Raw genomic sequence first — 23,956 nt, 5'->3', positions numbered from 1 at the left:
CAGTACCATAGATATAACAGAATATATTGTGTCATTTATGATACCCTTCATAAATTGCCACTCCTAAGGACTAAAGTTTGCCTCTGTACTCTGTAATTTCATATTATTATTACAGTAGAATCTCGATTATTCGAATCAAATAAAATCGTATAATTGAAAATCCGAAAATCCTGTGGCATCGCGTCAATCAGTGCGTAAAATATCCTATGTGCTGAGTTAGGATATAACCCAACCGTGTACCAAATTTCAAAAATAGTTTATGTGTGAAAGAGCAACAAACATCTATACATCGATCGTTACAAAGTTTCGCATTTGTTATAGGTTTTAATAGTACAATAGCTTGTTTTGCAGAATGATTCTGGGTTCAATTCTTGTTTGGGCTAATTTAGGAAAGGAACGATTCTAAAATTATTATATCGTCTTAGTCGTAGAATACTGACGGATCTATATATGTAATATTTGTCAGATCCGTCAATATTCTACGACTATGACGATATGTATGAAATAGTGTCGCGTAAATAAGAAAATAGGAAAATATAGTAGTATAAATAAAATGAAAAATCCGTAGCGTAATAATTTATTTCCCATCATCCAGCTTGAGTATTTCTTCATTACATAAAATTAACAAACTTTGGACACATCGAGATTCTTGCTATGGAAGACTTTGTCAAATGAAGATCATTGCAACGTGATGCAACAAACGAAATACGTGAAGAGATGCTCACTATGCATTCATTATTCTTTGGTAAGTGATATTGACACACAATCTTAATTTCTCGTTGATTTTCAGCAAGCAAAAGATATGGTGAAATTATATTTCAAGTAATATAACAGTCTTGCACCAGCACGGCTCTACAAACGTTAATGTAAAATAATTTTATCGTTATTATTTATATAAATCACATTTATAATAAGTTTGTTTAAATTCATTAACGATAAATTGATAAATGTTAAATAACAATTTTATACTTGTACTTTAATAGAGATAGTTTTGTATAAAAATATTTTTAAGTTATGTATTCAAATCGAATTTCCACTACTAATATTGCTTCGTCATAACTATGCCGTAAACTGTATCTAAAATTGCTCGATAAGTACTGTGTAAAATGAAGACACTTGTCTTTTCTATTGAGTGATAATATAAACGATTAAAATCTAGGTAATGGTACAAATATGATGAGACATGTTTTAAATGCATTATTATAAAATAATTTTAGGAGCAACAAAAACAAAAGATGTGAATATTATTTGCATAAACGTGCAAATTATCGGAATCACTCACGGTACATATGACTACGAGTATCTATTACTTCAATATAAAACTCAAAAGAGATACAGATTTTTTTTTATCTCAAAGTGCCTTGTCGCAAGGACTTACACTTGATCTACATAAAAATCGCAGCCAATATGATATCAAGTTTATTTTACATTTAAATTAAACCTTATGCCTTTCAGCATAAAGTTTGAAGTATCGGCGCTATGTATCATCCGGTATTTTTTCGATACCGATTAATTCGTCGAATAGCGAGTGGTTGTCAGGTATCACATGTGGTTCATGGAGAATTTGTCGTGCGAATTTTAGCACGGCGCGTGCTAACTGTCCGACAGTCCACTTCCTGTCTACTATGACTCTGACGAGGGTATCAAGCTGGAATATAAACAAATTATTTATTAAAAAAATAGACAAAAAATTTTACAAAAAATTGAATTGAGCACCTTATAACCCATTGAAACGGCTCTCAAATTATTGAAATTATAAAGTTCGACATTACTACTCATATCATTTGAACAAGTATCATATATTTCTATTTCAATTACTAATACAGTGGTGTCTACAATATTCTAGATACCCTAAAGGAAAATGTATATTATTTTAGAATTTTTAAGAAAAAAGGTGGCATATTTTATGAATAGTAAAAGTATACGTATTGCTATTATTTGTTGATATTTCTGTCATTATTGTCATATTTTTGAAGCACCTACATTCTCTGTATAAAGTAAGTAATCACAGTACCTTGAACAGCTTTTCATTGCCGAATGTATAGTATAGAAGTGCCGGTACACCGGCAACGCTGGCGCCGAGCCACTGCAGGAGAAGCTTGAGTTGAGGGTGACCTCGTTGTCTTTTGCCACAACCCCAGTTACCAGTGGCGACTGGTCGACACGAGCCACCCGTCACTATCTTGTGTGCTAACTGATTTAGCTGTGAACAATCAACATTGCATTTACTGATATTATTTTTGCTATAATTATTAAGTTGGTCTGTTATAAATGCATATTAATAGCATTGTATAGTTCTTATTGTCGTAAGTCGATTAAGACAAGTAGAATAATTAAACTGTTTGGAGGAGTAAGTACCCAGATATGTTGATACCTAGATATGATATTTCCGTGATGAAGAAGTCCATCACGTTAAACTTTTTGTTTTTAGGCTATTATTATTATTGATAACGGGCCTTTTCAGGCAGAAAAACCTGTGACACTGCGACCTTTCCGTAATTTTTTGTGCTCGCCCTTTTTTTAAAGTTCGCTGCTAATTCCTCTTTGTAGCGATGATTTTTATGTCCTCAGGATATAGTGTGTTTTCCAAAGAAGATATATCGTTTATTTGTTAGTGGGCTACAGCCACACATTAAGCGCTGCGGCGTTTTTTCCTCATTGTGATAAAATCTGCAAACGCTTTTTGAGCATATGCCTAGTTGGGCCATATGCTTGTTTTTAGGCTATATATCAAAGTATAATTTGAGGAAAAATCCAGTCAATAAAATCGCTTCATTTCTTTATCTTTGTCAAATATGAAGTCTTTTTACACAAAAGTCGAAGACACAGGAGCGAAAGTGAATATGTATAGGTATTTGTACAGCCAGGTTTTTTACCACATCTGAAATACATTCGCTGTTCGGAATAAGAGTAGTTTATCTATGGAAAGTTATCAATAATACCGGAAATGGCACCGCTTCCATAGATATGTTTACAGGTGTTTTGTAAAATTCCTCGGAAAGCTCCAATTTTTCAAAGCACTTTTATATCGCTTTAGTAAATAGAGGTTTTATACTTCATTCTCATACAGTTAAATCTTCTGAAACTCTAGCAAAATGGATAGCCTTAGAATCGAGGCACTTGTTATTTCTATGCCTATTGTATACGGCATAGGATATAATTGGCTTTGTCGTAATTTTAAAAAGGTATTTCATACTGCGATCAAACCAATGAATGTGGCGTGGTAAGAGTAAGTAGTATTTTGCGAGAGGCGATGTCATCAGTTTTTATAATTTGTAAGTTATTTTAAAACCCCATTTCGAATTGTATCACTTCCTATAGACCCAATTATCTACAACAGCAGGGATCAACGTCTTCTGACATACGAAGTATATACCTAGAGCTTTTTTTTTTTTTTTTTCATATTTTGAAACTTAGAATGGCAAACAAGCCACGGTCCACCTGATGGAAAGTGGTAACCGTCGAATATAAAAAATGTTATAAAAATACCATGGACATAACAGAGTGTACTGTTTATGATGACACTAAAAATAAGTTGCCATTCCAAATGAGGAAAATCACAAATATATTTTTGACAGTAAATTCAAAGAATATCACATTATTCAAACCGAAACACAGCCATGCAAACACAACTGCTTCACGGTAGAAACACGAATGGGACAGAGCGTACCCAAGCAAACGTTTTATACAAAGTCTCACACTCTATTGTTTCTTCTATTTCGGTAGAGCAATCATTTCATTCCCAATTATTTGTCTTCTCAGATTCATGGTTTATTTTGAAATTCTCCTGTATTATTTCTGCGAGGAAAGCCACTTTATGTCAACCTTGTATGTTATTTAGTACTATCATAAGAATATGAGAAAAATGTTATAAAAATACGTGTATATGGAAATATGATGTGCGAATTATAAATGACACTAAAAATAAGTATTTCTGTTACAAATCATGCAGAAAATCACAAATATATGTTTTGACAGAAAGCAAAGAATTTGTAACATTATTCGTACATTGTAATGTTATGTTAGTATTTTCGATATGAGTGCGTAATTCGAATTTAATATTAGCGACAGACAGGCGTTCGTCTGACCTTAGGTTTTTTTAGTTTTATAGTAACAGGTTCACACTCTATTGTTTCTTCTATCGTATGTACAATCATGTTTATCACCCAATTCAACTTTTTCTTCCTAAAGTTCGAGTTCTGTATTTCCGTTGAACAAGTTTCAGTCGAAGTACTGAATGACCTCAGGTTCTCTGCTTCGTCCCGACTGTTGTATGTTCTTGTGGTTTCTATAATCTCCTCCGGTATAGAGTCTTTTATTTTACGTTTCTGTCAAAACATACAGTATTGTGAATTTGAGGCAGTGAAGCTGGATTGGTTACATTATGATACAATAATGTGGGTGATGTGTTACCTATTTACTATATGAGCGTTCGTACTTAATCCGAAATTGGTGAAACATTTTGGCCTGTATAAAATAAAATACATATTATATGTACTTACATAATCATTAGGCGTTACATACATAATTATTATTAGATAAAAATGCCCTGTTAATTTTTAGCCATAGATTTAAACTATAATTTGTTTCATATTACGTAAGAATGTTAATTTATTATATATCTACATATTCTTATAGTAAGATATCTATCTTATACTACACTACAAAAATGGCCTAGTACACCTATAGGTCATTATTTAGTATTTAAATAAGTAAAATAATAGTAGAAATGTATAAATATTATGAACATGACTAATTGTGTGGGGAGATAATAGAATAGTACTTAGATATTATAAATTTATCTATTGAAAGACTAATACATATTAGCGATATCAATTAACTAAACGTGGGTCATGTTAAATTAATAAAATAACAAAATATAAGTGTTATTGCCTTAAGTATAAACATAGGATAAGCCGTTAGGCAGATTGCTGTGTCTATTTGTTTTTGTGTGTATTTTCGCCCGCCTCCATGGGTCCTAAATACGTTTATGTTAATAAGGAAGGTCATAGAGACTCTACCAGTGGCAGGCGTCCTTAAAGTTTGGTAGTCGCACTTGTATTAATGATACCGGAATTAAACAAAATAATTGGAATAAAATAATATAATATGCGAGCCTCACCAACTGTGCAGCGAGACGGTGTCGATGCCGAGCCAGCTCTAGAGACAGCGAGCGGGCGGCGAGCGCCAGGCGGCGCGGGCCGGTGCGGTCCCTGGCATCGCGGCCGTACAATTCTGCCGCCTCTGCTGCACCCTCGCCCACGCCGCCTACACCGCATGCCATCGACTCGCTCAGCGTACGCTTCAGGAGAGAACCCGCAAATCTGCACGGAACATTGTAATTTTATTATACCCATTGGGTGAGGTCCCGGCATAGAATAAGCTATCTCTTCCTTTCCCGTGGGTGTCGTGAGAGGCGATTAAGGAAGGGCGACGGGTGGGCAGCAGCATCCCTCTTAAAACATCTTTAAAGCCAAACTGCGGTTGCCAATTCACATGCCAAGTATGGCAACTATTGGCAAATCCGGCTTAAGGGGAGGATTATGTTCAGCAGTGGACAGTTAACGGCTGATATGATGATGATGATGATGAATGCTCAAAAAATTTGAGAAATATTATATAAGCATTACTTTTGTATGCTAATCCTACCTTATCACAGCCAAGTCCCGAGAGTCTAACTCTCGCGTTTTATGTTCCCCGGATTCAGCGTCTACTATCGGATCGTTGAGCCACTGGTTGAACTGCTCGTACACTTCTTCTAACTCAGATCTGAAAGTGTTATCCATAAATAAAATGTCTAGGTATTTATTTATTAGCCGATTCGAGATGTTCAAATATAATTTTTTTTTCTGTAAATATTAATCGGTTTATTACAAGACATTTCAATAATAAACTGGCTCACCTGTTCTCAAGCGCTTACCAATTAATAGCTTTTTCTTTTTATTTCCATCTGAATATACCATGCCAGTTACGGACTAGTCATAAAGAAATGGGTGCCAAAAGCGTTTACAAATTTACAAGAACGTCATTACTTGCTATAATTGCCTTCTCCTATTTCATTGTAATTCCATCCTTCCTTATTTTCATTATATATTTGTTCATCATTTTATCGACATTTATTAATTAATTTACTAATACAATTATATTATTTCCAAGTGTCCAAGATACTTTCTCTCAAATTAATTTACTACCATACAAATGTACTATGAATAATTGATAGGTTCCTTTTTAAGTAATAAAATATACCCAATTAAAATTGTACTTACGTATATTCTGTACTGAAGCTATATTTGGAGCTATTCCCAGTTTCTTTCCTGCCCAGTACCCGATGCCTAGGCGATGGGTTACCATTGCTCGATGTTTCTTTTTCTGTTAATACAAAACCTACCGATCCGCCTCTCTTAACTCTAAAATTATAGAAAAGTAATGTGAGTAAAATTATGTATGGGTCTAGGTATATAGATAAATATTTTCGCTCAATCCTAAAAGTGCCTACTCAATCGAGTCCACACTTGTGATTTTACAATATTAATAAAACTCATGTTTCATGCAAAATAGTATTAAAAATTATTAAAAAATACTGTATATATTCATCTTCTTTAGTAATTTGTGAGTTGTTTAAAGTGAATAAACCTACTTATCCATGAATATGGATGTGTACTCGAAGGGTTTGTTTGTGTCAGTTTACCTAATATCATTATCATTAACTTCAGCTCCTGATATACTGATTCCGACCGCATAGCTCGAACTGTCAGTAGACCAGTCTCCTGTCGTACTGGTGGTGCATGAATTCTCAGCTTCCCTTCGTAAGGCTTCTCGCAGTCTATCGGCAAAGCTTATTCGTCTCTCCTCAGTTGACAACTCTTTAGAATACTGGAATGAATTTGGACGTGCGCTTTCCCCTCTCCCTTCATCTTCGCTACCTCCTGTAGAAAATTCTTGAATTTGAATATATCGGCTCGTAGAGTTCAAAAGATAATACTAAATATTGGAAATAGATTTTTAGAATTTAAATTTGATATTATAGGGAAATTATTATTTTAAGGTGGTACATCAGAATCGATTCCATTGTGTATTGTCCCAGTGTAAATTTAGTAGTTATTAATGTTGAAATCATTGCAAATTAATGTTTTGTGAAATTTCTAACTGTGTAAACATTGTTTTATAAAAAGCTGTAAAGTTCACGAGTAGGCATTCTAAGCATCTAAATGTTTTTGTTTAATGTTAGATATTTATTTACGGTAGGTGGTTACTTACCGTAATCGAAACTATCATTGGCGCTGTGGTATTCATCGTCACTCGAATTACAACTAGAATAGAGACTGTCCTCCTGAGTCTCTAAATTTGGGTGACCAGGAGACCGTGTGACTGGGAGACATTCGCCTGAAGAGCCGAGAACTATGAACCTTCCTCGTCGGTTATTTAAAGTGCTGCCGTCAGGTGAGAGCCAGCATTTCCTCTTTGTTAGTTCGACACCTGAAAACAATTGTGTAAGCTACAGTACAGTTAAGTATAAATACATGTAAGGGTTACTAATTTTTTATGTAACGTTAGTGCCTTCATTGCCATATAGATTGTTCGGTCAATTGTAAAAAGCTGAAATGCAGCATAATTATTCGTGTAAATTGTTTATTCTCTGAGGAATGTAGGTTGAATATCAAAATATGGATTTTGTAAACAAACATCTTGGTTACTTGTCGATTTAGTATAAAAGATTCAAATTCGTAGCTATATTATAAATGTAAGATCACAAAGTTAGCAATCTCAAAGACTTGACTTTTCTACACAATGAGAATTATTTATTTTAATATTTACTAAAATCAGTCTAACAAAAGAAAGGTTTAGATTTCTCATTAGAAACTCGATTGTGTTGAAACAAATCAAAGAAATAAAGGTATAATTACTTGGATCGTTAAGATTTAGAGTGGCTGCGCAATAGTTCTGTGGGGATGGGCTTCTACTGCTGTAGCTGTTGATGGTGCTGCACGACGATGCTTGTTTTATAACTACCGTCGCTTCTACTTCCGGTGGCGTGTGGCTGAAAGATTCCCCTGTAAATGACAAAATTTTGCCAAATGAAACGTGTAGAATTAATGAATATTTGCAGTATTCGAATTTTATCTAATTTTTTGTAGAGTATATGCAAAACTAATCGTAATTATTTTCGACCTATGATAATATTTGAGAATACTTTTTTAAAATGTAATTTTTTATGGTGCGGTGCGACATATTTACCCCTGGCTCTTGTCGGGGTATCGAATCGGATATGGCCTGGGATAGAGCTGGCTGGAGGAAGATGCATGAATTAGTTGCACCGACAAGAGGAAACTCTTAAATGAAAAGAGAGATAAGTAGTATAATTTATAAGATTATTAATTAAAACATTACATTGCATTTTTAACTGACCAATAGGCGATAATCGACGTTCATGCCGCGGGTTATCCCGACTTTTCATTGGAGTCTGTTGGAACGCTAGTAGACACTTATTAAGCTCTCGTAAAACGTTGTCCTCTTCCCACTGACCTAGCGGAAGACTACTGTAATCTTCTGCATCCATCAAACAGACGTTTACCTGTAATAAAAATATGATAGATAATGTAAAAGGAAAATAGCTTAGTCTGCGATCACTGCTTAATATTAAGTTGTGACGAGGAATTATTGATTTTCGTTTGAGAGAATGAATGAATGAAGTTGTTCGAAGTGGGATTCTTCGGTATCTTACGATGAGGGTTATCAGTTTATCGCGATTTGTTAATGTCCTTACAACTCCATTTATAGCTAATATATCTAGTTACCGTTTTTGGTTCACTTAGTAATTCTACGTTGGTCTTATGTTTTTTGCCACAGATTCTGCTAAACATTCTAACTCCTTCGACTTTCAATACTTCGTTGTCTTCTAGCGCTTCTACGGATAACATTGCTGGTAACAATTCTGGCATCATGAACATTGACAATGATTCCTGAAAGCAGTTTTTAGTTTTTAAAATATTTGAAATAATATTTTACGTTAATATAACAATCTTTGTCGCGTGTGTTTAAGCGAGTTCTTGGTTCTATCTTTATCGGATTTATTTAGTAACATTTTTTTTTAATTTCTTTGCTCTGCCTATTTTGAGTTGTGTATTTAGATGTTCTATTATATTTAAATTTCTCATAACAGAATTGTCTAGCTTAAAGAATATCAATAAGATATTTAGTAAATCATGATGCTTGAATTAGAGCACACTAATTTAGTAAAATAATGTAACGAATGTAATAACTTTAGTAGAGTTATAAAAGTTTGATTTGGTTACAGTGATGCTCAGTTTTAGTTTTCAAATTAAGTCTAAACGAGTGAGTTTTATAATAACATGGTTGAAGTATTAATTTACCTGTGAGTCTCCGTCAATGAGGACGTCCCCACCCACTCTGCTGGATGCGAAACATACCCTAATGGCTTCATCGTTCTCGCATCGTTCCGGGCGGCCCTCGTGCCTTACCAATAGTTTGCATAACGGTAATGTACATTCTAGCCAGTCTTCTATCGTAAGCCATTGTTTTGACGTCATCACCTATTTAATACACGATCATCGTGAAAAGTTAATTTGCCTCGAAAATGTGTAAAACGTAAAGACATTCAATTACCTGTCGGCTTAATTTAATTGTTCCTTCGTCGCTGTTTTTGTCTAGCCATTCGAAATAATGTAGTAAACTTTTTAATTTATTTCTTTGCGATTTTCTGTAATATGTGCAAGTATTTTAATGTTTATTTATATGTTTTAACAGATACATAAAGAAGGTACGATGAAAAGGTATAAGAAATTTTAACGTATTATGGGAATTTCTAGAAACAGTTTTTTTAATATTGGGAATAACAAACAAGTTGATGGACGGACATATTCGATAATAAATAAAGCCATTGCCTAAAAATAAACAACGAAATGGACACAAAAGTATCTATATACTGTGCAGCCTGAGTTTTTTAAGTGTCATGTCTAAAACAAATGTTATTAGAAAAGATAAATTATTGCTACTTTATGATATAATAGTTTAAGTGAGATCTAGCTAACACTGAATACCTATATAACAATTATTATAACCTATAACTATAATATTAATTGAATAACGTAAAACTGTATCATCAGTAAATATCAAAATAGTTTACATATTTTGTGAAAAAAATCTTACCTATGTAAATTCTTAAAAAAATGCGTAAAATTGAAGTCTTGTAGTGTCGGATGTGTTTTGAGCGTTCTTTTTGGGAAGGTAGAGAAAAAAGCATGAGCAATAAGGGACGACACGAAGTTGTGATCTAGTTCTACAACGTCACCTGAAAAAATATATATATAAATTGTCGGTATTTATGTACATGAATCGTGTGAAATAAATTATTAATTTCACGCAAAATAAAAGCTAGTATAGATATAAATATAGGGTGAGTAGTATTAAGAGAAATATATAAATTATATTTACTTTGTTGCTGTAGACTGAACATGAGTCCCTTCGGAGGCCGCCATCTCTTTAAATGTAACGCTCGATTGACCATGATCCTTATGGTGTTGTCCAGGAAATGACTTCGCTCATCCTCAGTCAACTCTTCTTCTAGAAATTTCTCTAAGCCCTTCATGAGATCCGGGTCTTTGACATCGTCATCTGGATCTATTCCTATGCTATTAGATATTAAGATTTACTATGTTAATCTCAATTAACATTAGACAAAGTACAATGTCAAGAAACAAAATATATATCGCGAAATCGCTATAATGGCTAATCATCATCATCTTTTCAGCCATTATCCGTCCACTGCTGGACATAAGCCTAATAATAATATATAATAATAATGAGTTTATTTCATTTTCACAAATTATTGTATGTGTACAGATTATTTACTTTTATACAAAAATATAAGTATTGTAATTTGTGGGAAATCTGGAGCCTAAACTAAGCTGTATCTTGTATCTGTATATGTAATGGCGAATGTGGAATAGGGGTCGATATATGAAAATAATTTTCACACAATGTTTTAATGTATTCTGTAAAGTCCAACGTGCCTATCACTACATAGTATACAACAAAGTCGCTGTCGCTGGCTGTCCGTCCCTATGTATGCTTAAATCTTCAAAACTACACAACGGATTTTAAAGCGGTTGTTTTTAATAAAGAGAGTGATTCAAGAAGAAGGTTTATATGTATAATACACGCATAATATTGTAGAGAAACACTGATAAATTTAGAGGTTTCTAATGTGATGTAAATAAACACATTTTTTGCGCTTACATTGCAAACGCTGACTGAACTCCACAAGATAAATCAAAATAATGTACTACAGTATTATACAACTTAAAAAGATCAACAAAAAAGTCCGCGATGGTATATGTCTATCTCTTAAGGATAACACACAATAACCATTTTTTATACATTACATTTTACGTGAAAAATGGTTTATTTACGAATTGATTTTAAGCAATAAAGCATTAATTTTTATCCAATTAAATACCTTAAATACATTGTCCATTTAATATAGATCAATGTGGCCCTTTACAGCATGTGATTTAAATAAATATTTCCGAAGATATTACAGATTTAAAATGCAGTTACATAGCGGTGCGGCATTGCACTCGAGCGAAGCCGGGGTGACTCGCTAGTATTGTTATATATAACATCTATATTGTATGCCATGTTGTTATGTCTATAGATAACCGACAGTTGCCATTTTCCATCTGATGGTCCGTTAGAGACAGTTTGTTGAGAGATACACTATAAGCTACGAGCTTATGGTATACTGCTACAACAAAAAGAATGTCCAAGGATTTACCAAGACTGCGCAGTATTCGATATATAGCGACTAGAGCTATCTGGATATAGGGAATACAGACGCGGTAGCTGTTATTTACTGACCTAAAGGCGAGTCCGTCCTGAAGGTCAAGTTACATTTTACGAATACAGTTTTCATGGCCGAACTGATCGCCATCCAAACGGGCATAGATTGGGTCGTAATTTCCAGTATGACTTGTACTTCTGTCGTAACTTTTTCTGAAAGCCGATCGGCGATTATAGCGCCACACCAGCGTAGCAATCGCGAGTTGACGGTTAACTGTATTCACCAGATTCTACACTGGATTTCTAACTCGTACAAATTTGTGTAAGTGAAGACACAGGTTGGTATCATCGGAAACGAGCATGCAGACGAAATGGCAAAACGTGCTACCATATTCAAGGTTGCAAATCGAGTGAACACGTTTCCGATGCTCGGTATCATATCAAAAAGGGAATACTCAGTGGCGTCAATTCTAAATAAGTAAAAGAATCATCTAGTTTTCTCATTGGGGAATGATTTCTCACACACAAAAGACATCAAAGAGTTCCGAACACCTTATTTGACGCGCCTCATACTCAGCCGACAGAGACTAGACTATTAAGGCTGCTCTTGGCGCAAGGAAATTATTAGTAAGGAGACATCTGCGATAGCTTTCACAAATTTCTGTACACACATTATCAATCGCCTCAAAGCAATTAATAAACCAATTTCTAATCCTCTCACCATTCAACACCCATTTGTAAATACTCACACATGTAAATACCTCTCCCCCACTCCTATAATATTAAGTCTCATATTCTATTAATAAATGTAAATTATAGCATATGTTTCAGCGGGTTGCCGGGGAGACTGCATATTCGCTGGTTGACCTTTTTCCTGTTTTAACCAATGGCCGCAGCTAGTCTTTACCATAGTGCTTCATATATAAATATTACTAGCCATTTTAGAAGGACAATCATATTCATGATATTACAAATGTTTTCATCTTCCTATCTACCTAGTACTCTCAATACAACAAATTAACAAGGACCCCTCTTTTGACGACGAGATTTGATTGACGAGATGTCCCCATCTCGTCAATCGTATGAAATAGTGAGGATGAAGTGCCCCATAAAAATTACGCCTTTTACCTTAACACTGTATGTACACTTTTTAACCAAAACAAAGTAAGAACAGACTTCCGAAAAAACGTATTGCATTCATCTCATAGTTACTTCGGTTTGCAGCACGTAATATCAAAAAATACACAAGAAATAATAAGTAACATAAAACAGAATTGGGAGTATTATGTACTTACTTGCACATGTCATGAATTTTTAACATGTTTGCAGTTAGTTTAGATGGTGATGATGCCAAAAGCAGATGTTTTAGATGTCTTTGAACTGAAGTCCACCAGGGCAGGTCACACGGCAACATTACCAGCGCCATCCTGGAATTTATGTATTATAATTGCAGATCAATTAATTTTTTTATGAAACTTATATTAACGTAATTTCTGGTACTAAATAATTGGCTGTTATTATCAGTATATTATAATAACAGTACTTAATTTTGCTCAAAATAGGAAGTTCTTTTATCTCCTACATAGATATAACATTATAAAATTTATTAGCTTTAACTTGAGATAACCTTTGTATTTTTTCTGCAAATTTCCTTTGAATTCGCAAATTATTTATTTACTCTCTTTGATCATTTAAAAGCTTTCTATTTTTTTCTTATATGTACCTATCTAAAGTATTTTATTATATTAGATCCACCCACTGAAATTCTAATTTCTATGTTATGAGAGTTTTAGAAATTTATTTACCCGATTATTAATGAAAGCAGAGTAACAGTTTATGGGCATAGATATCTAAATATAGCCCATTCATTGATTACACATATGACAAACAGTTTTCTCATCCTCATCCATCATACCTTAGGTACTAGTCTCTATATGCCCTATTATCTAGTCTGCTCTATCGTCTAGATATGTCCTATTCATTGATTGTTGGAAACAGTTTTCATTAGAGGAAATGGATTGTCAGTAACGGGGATTACTAGTAATAATGTAGGGGAGACCGAGGAAAACTGAACCAAAGGTAGGTTGAAACAATACAAATTTCTGGAAATCTAAAAGCACTAGCAAGTTGGTAACTTTGCTAATTTTATCCTCCTGCCACCCGCTCGGGTGCTCAGTATTCGTTCATGCACCATGATAGACGCTTACACCGCTATTAAATATCAGGTGAAAAAATACATAAAAGTAAGTTTTCATCATAATAATATCTTTATCAAAATTTTTATTAATTAACTGTTTTAGCCTAAGTGTATTATGTTATTTGCCAGCTTATGAATCTAAGATTTAAACTGCAATAAAGATTTTGCATGACTGTGTAGTGTAACAAAGTTATATCAGCTCAAACCTAATGGCAGCCGACTTCTGTACCCTGGGAGAGTTGAAACAGCCTGTTTCAACTCACCTCGTTTGCATTTTGTTATGCATTAGTATTTTGTTTTGGTCATGCGACCAGCTTTAACAAAACTAACGTAGAATTGTTTTTTAAAAACTATACATCTGTGCTTGATAAACACCACTTGGACGCAAAGGACATCTGGAATGGTGAAGAATCTGGAATAACAACTGTCCAAAAACCAGATCGAGTCATTTCCAAACGAGGTTAAAAACAGGTCAGTGCCATGACCTCGACAAAAAGAGGCACTTTGGTCACCATCGCGTTAGCTTGTAATGCAATAGGAAATTGCATTCCACCAATGTTTATAATCCCACGCAAGCGTTTTAATGATCATTGTATTCGTGATGGGCCATCTGGATCTATGGGAGTAGCCAACGGATCTGGATGGTTCCAAGAAGATGATTTTTATTTATTTCTTGAACATTTTAAAAATTAAGTCCGGTCATTCTAAAGATATTGTAGTTCCGTTATTGCTGGACAACCATGCCTCACATACTGCTGTAAAGAACATTAATTTCTGTAAGGAAAATGGAATTGTTTTGTTAACATTTCCACCATATTGTACTCACAAACTTCAGCCCATGGATCGAGCTATCTTTGGCCCTATGAAAAAAGCTGTCAACAGGACATGTGATAACTGGATGCGCTCACACCCAGAAAAAGTTAATACAATATATAATATTTCAGGGATTGTAGAAATAAGCTAAATGAACAATGGATCCAGTGTATGGAGTGTAAGGCATGGGCACACCTGGAATGCACTGAAGGCAAAATATCTTATGTGTGCCATAACTATTTGTTTGACTAAGATTTTTTTTTTTTTTTTTTCTATAAATTTCAGTGTATAATTATTTGCTATTTTTTTGTTTCTAAGATCTCAATATTGTAACTATGAGACTGATAGTACAAATTAAGAATAATTGTAACTTTAATATAACATTTACTTACAAATCTGTGTCTCTTAATAATGGATTGCTTCCAGATAATAATTGTTTCAACTCTCCTAGACCAGTGTTTCAATTTATCTCAGTAAGAGGGGAGTTGATACAAACTCACTAGTTGTCTTTAAGTCAACTTTTTATGGGTAAAAAAGAAATAGTAGCAGTTTTTGTCCTAAACATTTATTAGTTAGTTAAACAAGGTTTAATTTAGTATAATACAAGTTAATTTCTATCGCTTAATTAAAAAGTTATGGGTCTCAATATAAAAAATGGTTCAACTCTCCTCGGTCTCCCCTACCCCATTACTAGTAATAATGTACATTATCATGTCGACTTCCACATGGTCCCTAATCGTGGTTAATTCTTGATAATCTTGTTATAATAGGAAAGCGGACCTGCGTCCATCCTCACCCATTGTCCCTCTCTGGTGCCCTGCTAGTGTATATCGTTAGTGTAGGTAGTAATGGGGACTAGCGGGCCCACTGCTAATAATTACCCAATTATTAATGAAAGAAGAGTAATATTTTATGGGCATAGGTATTTAAATATATCCCATTCATTGATTACACATATTGCAAACAGTTCATCCTTATCATTCCTTACCATCTGGTACTAGTCTCCCGTTAGTATAGATCAATAGCGCGAGCAAAGCAATCATTCTATTATCGTCTATTTAAAAAAATCGGTTGATAAGGTTAAGTTTACGTTGAAGGAGAGAAGATTATTAGTAATGAATACTCTTATTTAATAATTTAATAAAAGATTATGACGTCGTTTATGCAGCGACTCTAGACGTATGGTTAGTACGAAAGCATAATAATATACGTGAGATACTTTTAGATTTAGAACAATAAGCTTTGTGAACACTAAATAAATGCAGCATGAATTGCGAAAGACTCGCAGTTTGTAGTGGAGTAAGTGTTCAAAATGGAGCTAAGTGCGCTCTCTAGAGTATTACACAGAAAAATTTTAGGTGCGTGACATGTTGAACTATAGTTTAGCTAACGTTTAAAATTTTAATGCTATTTTGTTAATTCTTTTTAAAAGAAATACATTTATCGCTTTAAATAAAAATTTTGATTATTATGAGACTTGATCCATATTTGAAATGTATACGAATTTTCTGATATCGATTTTAAAACAAGCAAATAATAAAAATCCTTTCGTTCATTTATTAATATGAATAACATTGAATAGTCTGCATAATACCTAATAATATCTCTAAGTATATACGCACATAAAAAATATGTAAAAAATAAGCATAGATGTACAAATAACAATTAAAAATAATTAAATTCATATGGAAAAGTCTACCTCATTTTGCGAATTTTATTTCAAATGTGGGGAATTTTTTCGTTTATTTGCAATACTAAAAATTGGCGTCAATTCTTTTAAAATGTGTGTGAATATTTATAAATGTATTTATGGTTAAAATTTAAGATAGCGGTGATAAGTGACTGCTTTTTAGTCCTATTTTCTGTCTTATAGTTTCTGCACCTTTTTAATGTGAAATAACTCATTTTATTTATTAAATAATTAAATATAGATATGTCATATGCGCAAGTATATAGAATACTTATTAATAAAAATAACGAGTCAGCTATTTTGACAATTTGCTGACAAATAGTTGATCCGTTTTAAAAATCGACGCGTGAATACTTTGGTATGTCTGTGGATTCGTGCTATCGATATAATTTATGTTCGTTACCAATACAAGTACTCAAGAGGGAAAGGGTTTGTTAGTAATGGGGTCTACTTGACCTATTGTTAGCAATACACCTTATCAGGTCGACCTTCACGCGGTTCCTCTTAAAAATCGTCGTGGTTAATTCTAGTGGAATTCGTCACGATGAAATAACTGACATGCCTTTTAATCCTCACCTATGATTCTTCACTGTTGCAGTGTCAGCGTATTCCAATAGCGCAGGTAACTATTCCTTTATAATCCATTAAAAAAAATACAAGTACCCAAAGATTTTGGAAGTACATACCTACGATAATCTGTGGTGACAACCTGAAGACACTTGCCTTCTTTTGACATTTTGTTTGACTTTGACATTGACAGTTTAGTGTGGTGTTGTTTCAAGGCATTGGTATTTGTTTTGAAATTATTTTCGAAATTATCTATTTTTTCTTTTAAGTGTGTAAGAATTTATATATTGTATAATAATAAAAATCGTATAAAATGTGTGCATATCAGTATGAGCCTGCGAAATAATACTTATGTGTCTTTAATTATCGTAACTAATCTAACCCTATTGTATTGATTGGATAATATTATTTATCAATACATTTTATCAATTATGTTGATAATAAAATAATCTCGGCTGACTTCCACTCATCGATAATAGAAGTGAGCTTGACTGTTAGGTGAGCATATTTATAAATACAAGCTTTACACGAATGCGTGTAGCGATCAAAGTACGCGTGATACAAAGGTCAAACGACTTGTTTAATCGCTCAACATGACTATAAAGACGAAATTATTGAAGCTACTGATACTTGGAGCTCCAGCATCAGGAAAGGGTACAATATCGTCTCGTATAGTGAAGAAGTATAATGTATCACATGTATCAAGTGGGGACAAGCTGAGGGACCACATAGAAAAACAAACTGATTTAGGGAAAGAAGTAAAGAAATACTTGAATGAAGGGAAACTGGTACCAGATGATGTAATGATAAAATTCATGATTACCGAATTAAATAAGGTGAATAATAAGTCATGGTTGCTGGATGGTTTTCCAAGAACAGTAGCTCAAGCAGATGCATTGTGGAAAGTGCAACCAGTGGATGTAGTGTTAAATTTAGTAGTGCCCTTCGAGGTTATTATTGACCGAGTAAAGAACCGCTGGGTTCATTTGCCTTCTGGGAGAGTTTATAACATTGGTTTCAATACACCAAAAGTTGAGGGCAAAGACGATGTAACTGGTGAAGATTTAGTTCAAAGACCTGACGATAAACCTGAGGCTGTGAGGAAGAGGTTGGAAATATATGAAAGTGCAACAAGGCCTGTCATCGACTATTATAGGAATAAAAATATTCTCAAAGAGTTTGAAGGGCGCACATCTGATGAAATATGGCCAAAGGTAACAGCTTATTTAGATCCTATACTAATTAAGTGAAGTATTTATTTGTCTTTTTTTATTTATATACTGTGTAGGGTTGGTGCTGTTAACAATTTTAATTAACAAATAACTAGATATTGCACTATTTGCCTAATCCTGTAAGTAAATCATAATACATTTAATATAACATATTTTAATTTTTTATATTAAATAAACTTTTGGAAGCATGTTGTGTATTTAAAAAGTAGTATATAAGTAGGTAGTTATTAAATTTTAAATAATTTCTGATTGTATTATGTTTATTGACATATTTATATTTTATTTATATTTAAACATTTGTGGGATCTTGCCAAAATTATATAAATAATGAAATGAAAAGGTAAATGGTATTTTTATTTTATACAATTTTATTTAGGTATGCACCAAATATGAATAGTAATTACATTGCATACCAGAATAGTGCCAGAATATTTTACCAAAGAAAAAGTTGTATACAATTGTTATACTAAGATGTCATAATTTACTAATGGTCTTCCAAAAGTGGTTAATAACAGCACAATTTATTATACTGTAGGAAATAATTAGTGCCTTTGTATGGCTAGTCTGTATAATAATAAATATAGATAAGCATAATTTTGTTAGCATTAGGAATGTTTGATTCAAATTTATGTATTCTAAAAAGCTCAAATTATTATTTTTTATTATTATACAAAACATAGGTTTAATTGATGTAATAGATTTTTGTTGTGTATTTGTTGAATAAATAATTATAATTGTTATAACATGTTTTATTAAATTACATAAAAATGAAATACAATGAAACCATCATAAGGTAAATCATAATTCATACCTAGAATGAGGATTGATATAAACCATAAGCAATATCTGATGTGTAAGTATCCTTAAGTGGTGATTATTTGAGGGTAACCTTATTTACTATGGAAGTCTCTTACATAGACGAGAGTTTAAAAAATTGCAATATGAGAATGGTTCTTGTTTATAGGCGACAAATACGACTTTCTGTGTGATGAGTCATTAGCTTGTTTGCCATTCTAAGTTGGACAATATTCTTTCAATTTAATATTTTAGAGGAAACTGCATGTATAATTTTTATTAATGAATGATTCTTAGTTTATTATTTTTTTATTCATATGAAATGGTAAATGAACTGATGAAAAACATGATAGTTTTTTTATGATACTTAGAATTGCCATTCTAAGTATTATAAGCTCATTGCCTTTTTGACGGAAAGTAGTAACTGTCGCCTATAGACATGAACGACACCACGGCTATCACGGATATACATATTGTTTTGCTCATGGTACCCCCTTTAATCCTATGTAGTCTGTAATTTCAGAACAATTCAAAATGAAATACAGCCGAGCAAGTATAGCTGCTTCACGGCAGAAACAAGTAGGACAGAGGTACTCGAAGGCCTCGCTGTAGTCTATTGACACTGCCTTACAATGCTGAGTGGGGACCTTTTTAACAAGTAATATTTTTTTTGTGAACATGTGTATGATGTATAGTGATAACTGTCTGTTTATTGTTTTATTAAATAAACATTATTATAATTATCCATGTAGATTTTTGTACGGAGCTATTACCATATTGGTAATGATGGAACTTAGGTTCGAAGCGTAAGAAATAAATGCGATTTGGAAATAAATTGACAGGTAAATAGATTTTGGTAGTCTGTAACTTAAACATTAAGATGGTCAAGTCGTTTATTTTTTTCATGCAAACAAACGTGGAATGCTGACGTGGGTCGATACTGAAGCGTCATTTTTACCTATCTCTAAAATAAAATTTTCAATTTGATAACTCAATCTTATTTTTTTTAAATGGATTTAAGTCAAAATAGGTATGCCAATAGTATAGGTATGCCTATATACTTTTAAAAACATTGCTAAACAGTTTAATGTAAAAAAATACATTGATTAGAAATATTAACTTTGGAAAGATATATACATTAACACCAATTTTACCGTAATTTTAGTTGTCAATAATTTATTCATAAGTTCATATGACTATATTGCATTAATAAACTTATTGTTTTATTTTTTATAAAAACGCGTCGAAAAATATTGCTTAATATTCTTCAGACGCCTGGTTACGGTAAAAGTCATCCTATTATCTGATCAGAATTTAAAATTCTGCCACTCGTCAATTTAGAAATTTTGTCACAAAATATTTTGAATTATAAAAAAATCAACAGAAACCACAAGTGTCAATTCTAGCGCCATCTAGTATTTTGTGTGCAATTTTGTTTAGTGACCGACCACTTCAAATAAAAAGGTAAAAAAGTAACAAAAAAAAAACAAAAGTAATTGCCCCGACTCCAAGATCGTTTTCTGCTGTCCAAAAGTAGTCTATATTAAACATCAATTAATCGATTTAATGTTTCTAAATTCATTGCTGGTCTTCCTGTGGTAATTTCAATTAAACATAATTTCAATAAAACTTGTAATAAATCTTTCTACAATACACTTCCTATCTATAGCCCGCAATGGACACATCATCTGTGAGGTCATTGAAGAGTCACATGGAAACTGCACACGTGTCAACACAGTAGCTGTCCATGTTATCTAGTACAAGACTTATTTGTTATATCGTTAAACAGCTGTACTTGTATGACTGAGTTTCGATTTGTGAGATGGGATATGGCAATGAAATTACAGGTACAAGGAATAACAACTTAGACCTTAGGAAGGGCAACGCGCGAGATTCACATGGGTTTCACAGTGTAGATTAGATAAGTTGTGATGTCCTCGGCGCTGTTCATGTTTCCGACAGCTTGTTTGTCATTCTAAGCTGTATAAAAATAAAAGTTTTTTAAATTGGATCCTTTTCTCGTCTAGATGACCGTTCCCGTTTAGCCGATCCGAGAGTTACATCGACTTGGATATCAAAACATCAATTTTTAAAATACGAGTACGTGTAGGCCATTTTTTACATAGTTTTGTGTTATTGTATTTGAATCAAAATTTGCATTACAGATAAAAGTATTTAGCCAAGTAATTGTAATGGATAAGTATATCTATCTACTACCTAACTCGAAATAAAGTTAAACTTGTTAATAAAATTGAATAACTATCTTCATAGATGATAGTTGAAATACAATAATTGATTAAATTTCATTGTGTCATAGGTTTCGAATATTATTTTTATATTTCTTTGTACACAAAGTTGTTCAATTTGATGAATATATGTAAATAACTGGATTTTGGTTTGGTTAGTATATTTTTTACGATTAACGCTGTATGCAGATTAAATTGTAATTGTTACTATAAGAAACATACTAAAAAAACACACGGATACTCACTTTTTCAAATGCGGGACTGTAACGTAGGAAGCACAATTCTTTTACAACACTACCTATACATGTGAATCAGTGTCGCGTTGCGACAATGGGCTTCTTTTTACGCACTTTTCTCATTGTCCATATAGCAATCGTTCACAAATCTTAGTTTTCATGTAGATATCTTATTGCTTTCCTACAGACAGAAATAGTGTATTGAGTGAAAAGGCGCACCGGCTGCGGGCGAGACACGAGCGCGCGAACCCCAGTTATTTTTAGCCGCCTTCGTGTACCGCCGCTGAAATTAGATTGTAAATAAAAAGTTTAACAAGAGTCGTAGGCCCAATAACCCAACTTGTAGGTCATTCCCAAATATCAGAACACACTCTATTTGTAAACTTTGCATGCAAGTCTTATCAATTTCTGTATCTAATAATGTTTATGATTCGGGAATAACCCGGAGAGTATAATAATTGCAAGCTACAATTTCAGGGTCGTTGTAACTGGGTTATATCTATTTATACAGCTCATACATTGACTCATATCTGATACATACTTTCTGCTTCATAATTACAAACATTTTTCACTTTTTTATAGTTGACATTCATTTAATTAAGCAAATAATACATAGTATTTATTTTTATTTTAATACCTAAGTGTGAACAGCTGACATTTCTTCAATTGCTCTACTTTTAATCACTTTGTATAGCTTGTCAATGTCTTAATATACTAAGACGAATTCGCACATTTCTTTCGAAACATTCAAAATAATAGTGCACAGAAACTAAAGACGACGGAAATTTTCAGAGACTTTATGACTGTCTCAATTTAGAGTACGAGTTTCTCATCGACTTTAGAAGTTGGTGTCGTCGTAAATTCAGCGAATATAGTGGATGGTGCATGGGGTTTAGAGGTTATATACGAATAGAGGACGAGGACAATCGCGCGTAGTGGCTGGCGCGCCAGGCGATACTGAACTGACGCCGTACAGCCGACTTTCACTGGGGGACATCTACCCTTGCCCTATCGGCTGTGCACCCTCCACCCTAGCGAGTGACGTCACTCGCTCGTCGCGTCACGACCTACGACGCCGTACAACGCGACGCCGCCGCCGCCCAAGGCTCGATACCCACTCCCTAATAACAAGTCGTGAAATGTCGCTGGGGTTACTCCCAGTGTGTTACGTAAAGTGAAATATGGAAGTACCTACCACTAGTCTGCGTCAGCTCAGGACGTCATTACCATACGGTTAAGGTTGATATTGCCTATCTTTTGGAGGTCGTCAAATTGAATAAGTACTGCGATATGTGTGTAATGACCATTTAAGCAGTAACGTTTTTCGTTGAATTTTCAAAAGATTCATGTAACCTCTTGTAAAATGAACAATTTATGTAAATCTATACTTTACTATAGTTTGAACCATCAATAACTAGAACAAAGGAATATTAACAAATTCTGAATATTACTTATTATTAGGTAAATTCTTTGAATTATTTTATTCTGAGCTACAGGCAAATTTTTCCAGATGCATGATATCGAATGACTTTTTAAGTTCTCATTAAAACAAATAAAAATAGTTATTTTTTTAGTTATTGAAAATTATTTTTTTAAACCTACTATATGGCTATAAAATAAGCGATAATTTCTATATTTTAAAGTTAAGTTGATTTTTAAGCGACTTTTTTTGCATATTGTAACAGGTTTACGGTTGACGACCCACTTGATGAAAAGTGGTAACCATCGCCAATATCGCCATTACCATTTCCATGAAGAATTGAGAACAAAGATGTTATGCCTCTGCACCCAATAACCCGGCTTTTAAACCAAAAAACAGTCATGCAAACACAACTGCTTGGTAACAGACACATGAACGACTTATTTTACACTTTACACACGAGTAACTTTCAAAAAAAGGAGCCAACATGTATAGACTACGAAATATCTTGTCTATTGAAATATCGTTTTAAGATGTTATTTCTTTTTTGTACATTACAATATAATATATTTGTTAAATTTAATAACTAGAGTAACTTAATATCTACTTAATACACTACAAACTCGTAATTTACGGCTTAAGTTAAATCAGATAGTCAAATCTATTCAGCAAAGATTAAGTAACAAACATCTAAGTATTTTTACAAACTGTCACATGTTATTGATAGGATTATTACAAGAATGAAAACGTTGTTGTTTGAATATTTGTTACTCAAATTGTAAAAATTGTAAATTGTACTTTATGCAACTGTATGTCACTCGAATAAAAATATTATTATTATTTCAACCGGCTAAACGGATTTGAATGAAATTTAGTACACAGATACATTATGATCTATTTGTGTAACTATTTGATTAACATAGGATACAGTTTATCCTTATTTTTGAAGATTTTGTTTTAT

General features: G+C 33.2%; 2 protein-coding genes across 5 annotated transcripts; one reads left to right on the top strand and one right to left on the bottom strand.

Annotated features, from left to right (window-relative positions):
* Positions 1-561: 561 nt before the first annotated feature.
* On the bottom strand, positions 562-22,552 carry LOC113523100 (uncharacterized). Of its 4 annotated transcripts, none has more exons than XM_026908982.3 (18): positions 22,213-22,552; positions 21,585-21,858; positions 13,095-13,226; positions 10,453-10,649; positions 10,168-10,309; positions 9,625-9,718; positions 9,372-9,551; positions 8,796-8,960; positions 8,407-8,572; positions 7,905-8,051; positions 7,258-7,476; positions 6,689-6,926; positions 6,267-6,407; positions 5,650-5,769; positions 5,123-5,324; positions 4,089-4,328; positions 2,015-2,203; positions 562-1,648 (listed from the first exon to the last, which is right to left on the bottom strand). In XM_026908982.3, exons 3-18 carry the CDS (start codon positions 13,223-13,225, stop codon positions 1,478-1,480), a joined length of 2,742 nt encoding a protein of 913 aa, XP_026764783.2. In that variant the 5' UTR covers position 13,226; positions 21,585-21,858; positions 22,213-22,552; the 3' UTR covers positions 562-1,477. The 4 variants fall into 4 exon arrangements, with proteins under 4 accessions (XP_026764783.2, XP_052753732.1, XP_031769648.1 ...); XM_052897772.1 differs by having other exon boundaries at positions 21,585-21,756; XM_031913788.2 differs by lacking the exon at positions 4,089-4,328 and having other exon boundaries at positions 22,213-22,547.
* LOC113523101 (GTP:AMP phosphotransferase AK3, mitochondrial) lies at positions 17,251-19,041 on the top strand. The gene has a single exon (XM_026908985.3). It carries the CDS (start codon positions 17,660-17,662, stop codon positions 18,314-18,316), a length of 657 nt encoding a protein of 218 aa, XP_026764786.1. The 5' UTR covers positions 17,251-17,659; the 3' UTR covers positions 18,317-19,041.
* Positions 22,553-23,956: the final 1,404 nt, after the last annotated feature.

Source organism: Galleria mellonella, unplaced genomic scaffold (genome assembly GCF_026898425.1).
Source record: "Galleria mellonella isolate WM207_F2 unplaced genomic scaffold, CSIRO_AGI_GalMel_v1 utg38, whole genome shotgun sequence".
NCBI classification, from domain to species: domain Eukaryota; kingdom Metazoa; phylum Arthropoda; class Insecta; order Lepidoptera; family Pyralidae; genus Galleria; species Galleria mellonella.
The sequence above is the reverse complement of the archived record's forward strand: the minus strand, read 5'-3'. Positions and strand labels throughout refer to the sequence as shown.

Excerpts from the sequence above, each read along its gene's own strand:
- LOC113523100 (XM_026908982.3), bottom strand. The coding sequence starts at position 13,225 with ATGGCGCTGGTAATGTTGCCGTGTGACCTGCCCTGGTGGACTTCAGTT. Across the intron at positions 9,719-10,167 it reads TTTTTTAAGAATTTACATAG|AAAATCGCAAAGAAATAAAT; the intron begins GTAAGATTTTTT and ends CACATATTACAG. Across the intron at positions 5,325-5,649 it reads CGGGACTTGGCTGTGATAAG|ATTTGCGGGTTCTCTCCTGA; the intron begins GTAGGATTAGCA and ends TGTTCCGTGCAG.
- LOC113523101 (XM_026908985.3), top strand. The coding sequence starts at position 17,660 with ATGACTATAAAGACGAAATTATTGAAGCTACTGATACTTGGAGCTCCA.